This window comes from Echinops telfairi, unplaced genomic scaffold (assembly GCF_000313985.2).
Source record: "Echinops telfairi isolate 266 unplaced genomic scaffold, ASM31398v2 ScPeMD7_6273;HRSCAF=7185, whole genome shotgun sequence".
Classification (NCBI taxonomy): Eukaryota; Metazoa; Chordata; class Mammalia; order Afrosoricida; family Tenrecidae; genus Echinops; species Echinops telfairi.
Window position 1 is genome coordinate 4,696,573 of NW_022110173.1, and position 10,797 is coordinate 4,707,369.

The following is a 10,797-nucleotide window of genomic DNA, read 5'->3' on the forward strand; positions in this document are numbered from 1 at the left end:
CACAAGGCACTGTGCTGTGCTCTCACCACTTCAGGGGATCCTCACAAACACACTGTGCGGCAAGGACTGCCACTCTGACTTCATAGACGAGGTCACTGAAGTTCAGAGATGCTAAGCAGCCTGTCCAAGGCCACCGTGGCACAAATGGCAGAGCCTGGACAGGGACCCAGTGGCATCTGGCCCTAGAGTCTGGGTTCTCATTCTACTCCACTGCATCGCCTTTTTCCACCCCAGTATCGGATTTAGGCCTTCATTACCATGTGCTTCTAACTAGTCTTTCTACATCTGACATTGCCCTTCAAGGGTCCATCTTTATGAACAGCTGTCACTTTCTTCAAATAAATCATCATCATCATCATCATCATCATCTACTGGGGACCTTTCATGCACACCATAGCCTTCTGTATCCTGGCCATGACCCAGGGCACAGCTAAAATGCCCCCATGTCATAAAACCTTCCCCAATAGCCTTAGTTGACTCTTCACCTTCTGGAGGGGCGGCCTGGGTATTTAGGAACCCTAGTGGCCCGATGGTTCAGGCGCTTGGCTGCTCACCAAAGTCAACCGTTTGAGCCTACCAGCAGCCCCGTGGGAGAAAGACCTGGCAATCTCTTCTCCAAAAGAGGACAGCCCAGAAAGCTCTCCGCGGCAGTTCTTCTCTGTCATACAAGGTCACTAAGCGGTGGAATCCACTAAGCAGCATTCAACAACCTACCACCTCAAACTGGGGCTGCTCGGCATCACTTAGAATTTAGGCCATGTTATTTTTGGTTGTGGGGACCTGTCTCTTGTACATTGTAGGAGATTCAGCAGCAGCCTTGGCCTCTACCCACTAGATGCCAGTAGGTTCTGGCATGACAGTCACGTCTGTCTTAACATCTTCCTGTGTTATGACAATTGAAAAGGTCTCTAGACATCACCAAATGTCCCCATGTCAGGGGGAACTGGGGGATAAAATCGTAATTGGTTGAGAACCACTGCTTTAGACCAAAAACCAAATTCACGGTGAATGCATTGATTCCAACTCATTGGGACCTATAGGACAGAGTAGAACTGCTCCTTATGGTTTCCCAGACCACACAGTTTACGGGAACAGTCAAGCCTCATCTTCCTGTTACAGAGCAGCTGGCGAGTTTGAATTTACAGTCTCGTGGCTGGCAGCCCAATGCCTAACTCACAGAGCTACCAGGGATCCTTACTGCTTTAGACAGTACTGCACAAATTAACTGCACAAAGAATGAGGACAGACCTTTCTGGACAAGACACCCGGCCTTTCCAAAGGGCGTCACCAGAACTCACCATTTCGGGTCAACTTGGGGGTAGTTCGGGAATTCACCAGGTTCTCCATTTCCAGGTGAATGTCTTTGGTCTCCCCGGTATCATATAAATGGCGCACCTGACAGAAAGTTTGGAGGTAGAAAAAGAAGGAAATAAAATGCAGGTTAACAAATTCCCTATCTAAGAGTAGACTGACTACTATAACCACTTTCACAAGGTTGTCATTTTTACAGTCCACAGACCAAGCTCCCCACTGGCTTGCCGGGTTCTGTCATTTGGTGAGCGCCTCCCTCTTGTTGGATATCGTCTTCCCTTGCACCCAGGTAAACATCTGTCTACCTCTAAGCCAGTGTTTCCCAAAATGGGCGATACGGCCCACTGGGGGGCTCTGGGACGATTCAGGGGGCTGCAAAAACAGATAATTTATACTTTATCTTGGATTACGGGCTACAGTACCAGTGTTTTTAATTGCCACGGAGGGCTCTGAGTAATTTTTGCCTTTTGTTCTTCTGAGAAGGGGGCAGTAGGCCAAATAAATTTGGGAACCTCTGCTTCAGCTTCTGGCTCCTCCTTGCTCCCCCTTTCCCTCCCACTCCTGGTGCCCACCCCCATGTCTCAGCTCTGTCTGCTGTTTTACCTCTCAACATTCCCAACCTCTTTTGACTTGAGATCCTGTGCATAGGCAAGGGTTAGTGCCTCTATTTGACAGGTGAAGAAACTGAGGTTCAGACACAATGAACGAGCCTAAGTCACAGGGGATTTCACAGCAAAAATGGCTGTGGGAGTTGCATTTCCTGGCTACTGCACAAACAAGTGCTCTTTCCCTCTAACACACAATCTGGGTTAGGAGGTGTGCCATCATGTCTTGGACCCTACACGCCTGTCAACTCTGGCCTTCAATAACTCTCTGTGTGAGCTGCCTGGTCTGCTGACGGAAACCAGTTTCGCCGCAGTGGATTCGGAGGGACAGCTAGTTGGATAACGGCAGAAGGCCGTGGTATGTATGTGCTCCGAGCTCACATCTATACACATCTCACACACCTCACAGAGGTCTGAAGTGCTCACCAAGTGGGCTCAGACGGAGGGAACTGACGAGCTGGCTCTTACCTGGTTTGGCTGGAGGAAGTTGATGTTGATGTTGGGATACCTGGTGACAGGGTCGATGCTGTATTGGCTGAAGTTTTTACTCACATTCTCAGGGGTGGTCTGAGGCAGTAGCCTATAAATGCTTTCCGTACAAGGACATACAGAATGCTCAGAGCAGGGATCAGCATCATAAACATCTCTTTCCTTTATAGGAGTTCTAATTTTCAACAGCCCATCAAATTACCAGGAGGACAGCACAGACACTCGTTCTTGATTGACCGTCAGGTTTCTAGCAATCCTGCACTGGCCCTCTCCTCCCATACCCGCCACCCCGCAGTAATCCCACAGGGACTGGAGGGGCTCAGGGCCAGGAGAACAGCTCGCACACGGCTAAGGGCAATAGACAGATGCTAGCTCTAATGTAAAAGGCAACTCATTTGCTGGTTGATTTTAAAAGAGCATGCCAATATAGACTTTTGTTTTTAAGGACGTCACTAATGAAACAGGAACTTCTTACCAACTTTACCAGAACACCTTAAAGAACCGATCTAAAATGGTCTGCAGCTGTCCCTTTCCCCAGGAAATCTCCCCTCTCTAGTTCTGGTGTCCCAGGCATGAGCTCTTGCTCAGCCAGCAAGTCTCTGGATTTTGACCACCTCTGCCACAGTCCGCCTCAGGACATTCGGGGCGTGTGGTGTATGAGTGGTGCCTTTCACCCCAAAGGCGCTTGTCATTTAGGCTGTGTCGGCACGTCCCCTGCTACCACTCTGGCTTCACTACCATCTGTCTTTTGGGCGGACGGGCAAGAGGATCTAGTGTACTGGTGTCGTCAACTTGCTCACGTAACCGTCATGAACGAGTTGGATTCAAAGCGTTTGTGGAAAAATGGATGAAAAACAACAACAAAGGAATGTAATGGCAAATACAATTTGAAATGGGTCAAGAGGACAGCAGCTAGGCGAGACAGCTTGCCGTTTCTGTGATTGTATGAGTTAATGCCTGCCTCTCCTTCCTCCCCAGGACGACATCTTTAGCTCAGAGAGGAAGCAGGTGCCGCACACTTGGCCTTCAGAGCTCCCCACCCCCACCGGCCGCGTGCGCTCACAGACGGAGCCGTTACCTCTCTGCCAGGACTCCCAAGGGGCTTGTCCCCAGAGACCAGCTCCGTACCATCCAGGCAGCGTCCATGGCAGCTAGAAAGCCCCGGGCGATTCCTGTGCCCATTGGCCAGAAAGGCTGCGGAGGAGACCGGAAACAAAAGCCAACATAAACCACCTTCTGGAACTCAGAAGGCAAACAACAGAGGAGGGAGCACGAGTGTGTGCCGCTGGACTTCACGAGGTCACAAATCGGTAGGGGGCAAGTCACAGAAGTGGACAGTTTCCATCCATCACTAGTAACCCTGGGACCCCCGGGAGCCTCAAGCCCTCCCATGGGGATTTGTGTGTGTGTGTGTGTGTGTGTGTGTGTGTGTACCCCCCCTCCCCCGTGCCTGTGCATGCCTGCATCACAACAGAGCCTCACTCCTCCACCCGACATGGATGGCCTCGACCACAAAGCGCTGCGCCCTTGGTCCTCACCTCCAGGAGGCTATCCCCAACCAGAGCCACCAGCAACTGGTGTCCGTTCTGCTCCCGCACCAGGGCAGCGTTCTCCGAGGCGTACATGCAAGTGAAATCGAACATGGCCACGTCCGGCTGCCCATAGTGATTGATGGCGAAGTCCAGCGACGGCAGCTGCTGCTGCGTGGAGAAGTCAGCCGCCTCCCTGGCGTAGTTCAGCAGGGCCTCTTGGTCCACGTTCTCCCGGGAAAGCAGCAGCTCTGTGTCTGCATAGTCCTGTCGAGAGAAATTGGGGGGTGGGGGAGGGTAGTTCACGATGAGAAAGTCCAGGCAGATCCAGATAGATGAGACATGACCCAGACTCACAGCCTTTCCTTGCCCCCTGAGGTGACATGAACACCCCAACACGGAACCTTTCCGTGCATTAAAAAAAGAAAAGGGACGTTTTTGAGAGGAAGCCCAGGTACTGCGCTCCCCCTGCAAACGTGCCGTCCTGGCTTGTTCGTTCCATGCGCGTCCCACACAAATCACGACTTCTTTGAGCCTCCCTATCTCCCGCGCAGGGTGGTCTGAAAACGAAGGGAACCGTGTGTCGGAGGGGCTCTGTGACCGCTTGTTATTACCAGCCATGTGACCTGGGCACACGTTTGTTTGTTTGTTTGGCAGTTGGGGCCATGAGGAACGCTTGGCCTTGCACAATCAGCAAACCTACAGGAAGGACCCAGAGTCAGGCCCAAAGATGTGGCAGTGGGAGCGAGCGTGGCCCAGGAGGTTGGGAAGAAATGACTGGAACCGAGAACAAAGATTTTCAAAACACGTGGTCTACCTCACCCTGCAAGGCTCTATGTAGAAACCCGTCGACAAGGGAGGACACTGAGGAGAGCTTTCCACATCAAGGGCCGAAACCCTCCTCTTTCTGTCCTGGAGGCTGGTGGCATACACAGCCAACTCCTGAGTGCCCTGAAGTGGAGCCTCAGGTTCCCAAGTGCCCCAGAGCGCACTTGGCGCTACTACAACAGCATGTTAAAAGTCAGAATGCAAACATGGGAGCTGGTGTGGGAAAATGTTTGTTCAACACCGAGCAGCACGTGGTCTCTGCCCACAAGGAAAATAAACGAGAGGGTAATCTGGTCGTGGCCCCTCAACTGTTAACCATCATCTGCCGGAGATGGCAGATGTAAGTCTCAGGGGGCACGCAGCTGGTGTCACGGGGCGCATCCCCTGGGTAAGCAATGACAGCTCAAACTAGTCTGTGCATCCATTTGACAGAGCAGCCAACCAAACAGGAGGCTAAGTCAAAACGTAGTGCTGCTGCGGGTTCCAGCTCACACAGCCTGGGCTTGTTCCACACAAAGCACGTTTAAACACATCTCTGAGGAAGACAACTTGTCTTGCTAGGGTGCTTACTTTAAAATAATAAATAGACAAAAGAAAACTTTCTTGTGCCATGGGGTAAAAACAAAACAGAACCCCACAATTCTGAGGTCAGGACTAACATCAAATTTTTAGTTAAGACTCAACTGGACATTGTTCCGAGTCACGGAAGCTTTGCAACAAGTTTACAGACTGCTGCCCCGTGTGAAACAATAGATTTTAGAGGAATGTAACACTGACCAAGGTTGCGAAGACCTCAAAGATGGGCACCATCAAGCTCTACGAACGGAAAAACCTTGTGTGTGAAGTCCAGAAATTTGGGAAGGAAGACGGTGGAAATGCCATGGCCACAACAGCTGCTTGTTTGGCACTTTAAGCCTTTAAACCACACGCTTTCTGCTCCAAAGGAGCCCAAAGCATCATGGGTAGATCAGTGAGCTCCAAGAACTGGTCTTTCTGCCAACCTCTGGAGCAAGACCACAGGTGATGCAGCCAGTCTTATGGAACAAACTGTACTGAGGAAACGTGTGCTGGATCAACCAATATAATCCAGAGGGCAGGGTCCAATGGAAACAGTAGCTTCTGAGGGGGATCTGCTGCGCTCGTTGAACTCAGAGAGGTTAGTTCAGAAAGAGGGTAACTGTTTAGGGGATTTCCAGAGGGTAACAGTGCTTTTCCGCAAGGACACAGAGTAATCATGGGGGTTCCTGTAAGAAGTTCGCAGAAAATGGAATCTGCATTCGATCGCGAGAAAACTGCTTTCCTCCCAACAATGAACTTGCTCGTTCCTGTGGGGCAACAAGGGCTGCCCAGCCCCGACCTTGCCCATGGAGGCGTCTCTGTTCCCCAGACTCAGAGAACATTGAAAGGCAGCACACAACTTGAGTCCCCTGAAGATGCCACAACAGTCTTTTGGACACCCGGTTGGTCGGTGGAGGCATTTCTGAGGAAGGGTCAGAGAGATGGAAACACTGCCTGCAGAAGTCTACCAACCTGGTGGGGGGCACGTGGAGAAACAAGCGCTTCCCATTTGGATACTTCTGTGATTTTGTAGCTACACTCTTGACTCCTTCCCCTCTATGTTGCTATGCTTTGGGCAGAATGGGCTGCACAGACAGCCTTATCTTGTTTCTCCTTCCAGCACTGGGCTGAGAGACACACAACTTTGTGCTCTGGGCACGTGCTCCTCGGCTCCCTCCTCAGCTCACTGCCCTCAAATAAGGCAGCAGTGTCGCTTAGACGAAGTGACTGGGTTCATTAACCCACGAAGACAAAGACCTGCCTGACACCAGGCTCTGGGTCTCTATGGGAACGGTGCAAGCCTGAGTCAGCACATGGGGTCTCCTCACCAGGTGGGGACAGTCCCTCTGTGCGCTGCCACGGAGAAGTGCGAACTGTACCCAACGCTCACTCAGAGAATATATTTCAACCAATGTGACCAGAAGCAAACTTAAGAAAGCCCCCTAGAGGAACTATCTACCCTGCGCCGATTCTTCGTTAAACATCCCAGATGAACAACACGCAGAGCTGCCTGGTGGGGAGACTCAATTTGGACTTCCCAAACAATGGGCTCAACCACTGCAACAAGGGTGAGGGCGGCGCCTGGCCAGCCGTGGCGTGCTCTGTTGTACAGAGGGCGGCTCTGAGTCAGAGTCCACTCCGCGGCCCCTACCACCAGCCGGGCCCGAGTGCGCCCTAATTCAGTACGTATTCCCTGGACCTCTGATAACCGTATCTGCAATAAAATCAGAACTGTTGCCAGACTCCGGTAAACACCCATCATGGCTTCCTCGTCAACTTATCGTCCCTTCTTACTCCCCTCACCCCAAAGGAGTAAGTAAGTAAGTAAGTAACCATTTACCATAGATGGAATTTCTAGAGCCACAAACCAAGTCACCCAAATGACACTGAAATATTTACACAGGAAATGGTTCCCAAGAGCTCTAGTGGCATAGTGGCGATGTACTGGGCAGTGCTAACTATGAGGTTAACAGTTCGAAACCACCAGGCTTTCTACTTTCAGAGCAGGACAGACTTCAAAATCCATGGCGCGCTTCAACCCTGTCCTGCAGGGCGGCTGTGAGCGGGACTCCGCTTGAGGGCAGTGAGTTTGGTGTTCTGTGTTTGCGCTCCTAACAGTATTAGTTGGGTGCTCACAGCTGTTAGAGCTAGGTAATGTGCTCACGGGGTACAGGTGGGGTGGGGCGGGGTTATTAAACTCTTTGCTCTACCTTTGTTTACATCGGAAAATTCCGTTTAAAAAGCACTTTTTAAAAACTGAACTGAAAACACCACAGACCAATGCGCTCTCAGACGACCCATCAGGCCTTCATTTCTGTGCCCTTGTAAGGAAAACGCACCAGGTCACAGAGTCCTTTCTGTCGTGAGCACAGTAGCCGTACCACACAAACAGATGTTGAAAGAAATGATTACTCACGTGCAGAATGACCCCTTTGTCCAGTAAACTCTGCTTTTTGGCCGTCATAACGAAATAGTGCGTATCGTCTTTGTAGTACACGATGTTCTCCAGGTCGATACCTGCGAGTGGACAACAACCAAGCGCACATCAGAGTCTGCTGAGATGCCCACACGTGGGGTCCCGAGAGACTAGGGGACAGGACTCCAGGTAGGGCAAGACAAAGTAACACAGACTCCTGAACTCAGGCCCGCCCTCCCTGCTTGCACAGCTCAGGAAAAGAAGGGGAGTTCTGCTTCACGTGTCTACGGCACCCGGAGCAGCCCACAGGCGACGTCAGCAGTAAGCAGGAACGCAGGATGCCCTGGGGGAGGTCCACCACCACAAGACACTACTGTCTTGAAAGGATGTGAGCTGGTTATCTGGTTACAGCTTGTTGATAGTCCTCACGGAAGCTGGGGGAAATCCCCCAGAGGCCCAAGAACAGGACAGGTAAGTTTGTGCCTGGGAGCAGAGGGCGCAGTCTTGACTCTCTGATTCACTTAATCTAAGAAGTAGATATCATGGAAAGCAATCGTGCTCCAGAACGCAGAGGAGGAAGGCAAGTTTGGCTTGTCGCAAAATATCCGAACTGATCTAAGCAAAAGTTCTCATATAACAAAGAAGCTAATCCCTATTGAGCACAAGGCTGGTTTTTAAGCCCAAACTGGAACCTGGGACAAAGAGTATGTTCATCCTCAATATCTAAAGGCAGCTTTCGTGGGAAGATCCGAAAAAGCTTGCTAAACCGAAACGGAGTGCCATTGCACAGTGGGGAGGGGCTGGCTAGGAGTTGGTAGAACCCAGAATGAGTATCTAAAAACAAATAAATAAAAAACCACCCCAGCACAGCCCAATCACTCTGATGAGCAGGGACTGCAGACCCCAGGGACACTGGTGGGGAGCCACGATGTCGGCAGAAAGCGCAGGGTGTGCACCCCGCGGCACCCCCAGCCAGACCCACCGCCCTGGGCCTCCGAGACAAGGTAGCAGGTGCTCATTGGGAGCTCGCTCTCGTCAATGCTTCCGGGGACTCTCCACCAACCTGTGGCTTCCCGCAGCTCCTGGAAGAATTTCTGGTTGAATATAAAAGCCACACCGCTGATCTCTTCCACCTTGGCTTCGGCTGTTGTGTTCCGGTTAATGAAGTTCGCTGTGATGGCAATAGCCAATTTGCCACGAAATTCTTTCCGACGGAATCCTGGAGGAGTGGGGGTGGGGGATTCACTGTCACGGAGGTGTCAACAGCTAGTAAAAGGGGAGAGGGGAAGAGGGGGAGGGGGAAGGGGATGGCTTCCAATGAGAGCAACCGAGGCGGACACTTAGGAAAACCAGGGGATAGGAAATCCATGGGAAAACGTCAAGGCAGCTCTATAAGATTACCTTCCGACAAATATATAAGGAAAGACATCAAAGTCTTCCGTAGCATTAATAATTTCGAAACCTGACTGACCAGAATGATTTAGTGCTAGGGATTTTCATTTAAGGGAAAAAAAAAAAAAAAAAAGAAGCAGCAGCCGCAGCAGCTATGTTGAACCCTGGCAGTACCAACCAAATGGAGTACAGCTCACCCCCCCCACCCCCGGCACCCGGACAAGCATGCCTTGTAGGGAGTCAGGCAAGTGCCAGTTGGCCAGAGGAAGGGTGGAGCTTCAGAAGATGTAGCAAGCGTGCAGATTCTTAGGAGCGTGGACTGAGTAGCCAGACTCTCACCACGGAGGTGGGACAGGGTCAGCCTTCACTGCTATGAACCCAGCAAAGGGGCAGCGGCCAGTACCTTCCAAGGTGTTTCTTCGGCCATCCCCACCGATGATCACTTCAAATTCATACTCTGACACAGGATGGGTTTTGGGGTGCACCAGTGCCCGCCAACCTATCCCTGTGAGCCAGAATCAAAATGAAGATCATCACCAGATCACATCCACACATCGAAGGCTCTCTCTCGATTCTCAAGGATTCACAGACCCTCTAGCCACAAGCACTAAGTGGATCTGCATGGGGGACAAACCACACAGAGAAGTCCCGAAGATTGCCAAGGGAACTTTCCCAACGGATGGTTTTCTAGAACAAATCCAGTGTCTAGTGGTGCATGTGCCGTCAAAGACCTCGCCTAATGAAGAGGTCCCCACAATATGCAGGCCTCCCAATGGAGGACTCCTTTTACTAGTTCTGAAAACAACCCCAATTTCCTCTAATCATCTCCTTTAATCTCATTGTTTTTCACCCCTTCAATTCCCTGTTGCCCCTCTTCATTTGTCCCAAAGCAACTTACGTTCATTTTCCTGGTCCTCGGGAGGATACACAAGTCCTTGGAATTCTACATTGACGTGGATTTCAACGCCTAGGATCAAGGCTACTTTCAAAAGAATGAGTTGGAGCTGGCGGATACCTGGAAGAATGGGAAGATTACATCAGCGGTTGCCCTGCCAGGAGAGAGAACAGGTCAGCAGTCACTGCTTGGCTTTCCACATGCGCACAGCTCTCTCTCACTTAATCTGGTGGAAGTAATGTCCCAGAGAGACACCAAAAGCCACACTTACCTGTTGGGGCAGGTGCTCAAGATAACCAGAAACCTACAGTCAGTAAGAGATTCTCATGTAGGCTTCCCCTGATTGAGTCAAAGGCACTAGAGCCAGCATTACTTAGCATAACCTCCAGTCCTGAGAAGACACAGTTCTCTCCATGCAAGAGAGAAGGGCTGAGCCAGCCACAGTCTGACACAAAGCCGCTGCGCCCCCCCCCTGCAGGTTCCCACAGCGTCTTCCTTTCACGCTCACACCTCCCCCACGTCCACACAGTCTCATGGAGTGCGCAAGGGAATGACAGACCGACCCTATTCGCTCTTCAGTCCCTCACCCACCACTCGTCCTCTCATAGGGTGCCAGGGCCCACATGACTGAAAACCTTGCTCAGTTTTACGGTGAGAATCCTCAGTGTCTCCGCAGTCAAGGAGACACCGCAGCCGTCCCGATCTAGGTCAAACCCTCCAGACCAGGGGTCCTCAAACTTTTTAAACAGGGGGCCAGTTCACTGTCCCTCAAAC

General features: G+C 51.3%; 1 protein-coding gene across 1 annotated transcript in view; it reads right to left on the bottom strand.

Moving 5' to 3' along the window:
* Nucleotides 1-10,797, bottom strand: part of MICAL3 (microtubule associated monooxygenase, calponin and LIM domain containing 3) — a 114,935-nt gene that overhangs the window by 97,552 nt on the left and 6,586 nt on the right. The window contains 8 exon segments of the mRNA XM_045295900.1: nucleotides 1,299-1,395; nucleotides 2,385-2,511; nucleotides 3,484-3,599; nucleotides 3,944-4,201; nucleotides 7,737-7,837; nucleotides 8,800-8,955; nucleotides 9,532-9,633; nucleotides 10,027-10,143. Of these exon segments, the coding sequence (XP_045151835.1) occupies nucleotides 1,299-1,395; nucleotides 2,385-2,511; nucleotides 3,484-3,599; nucleotides 3,944-4,201; nucleotides 7,737-7,837; nucleotides 8,800-8,955; nucleotides 9,532-9,633; nucleotides 10,027-10,143 (1,074 nt within the window).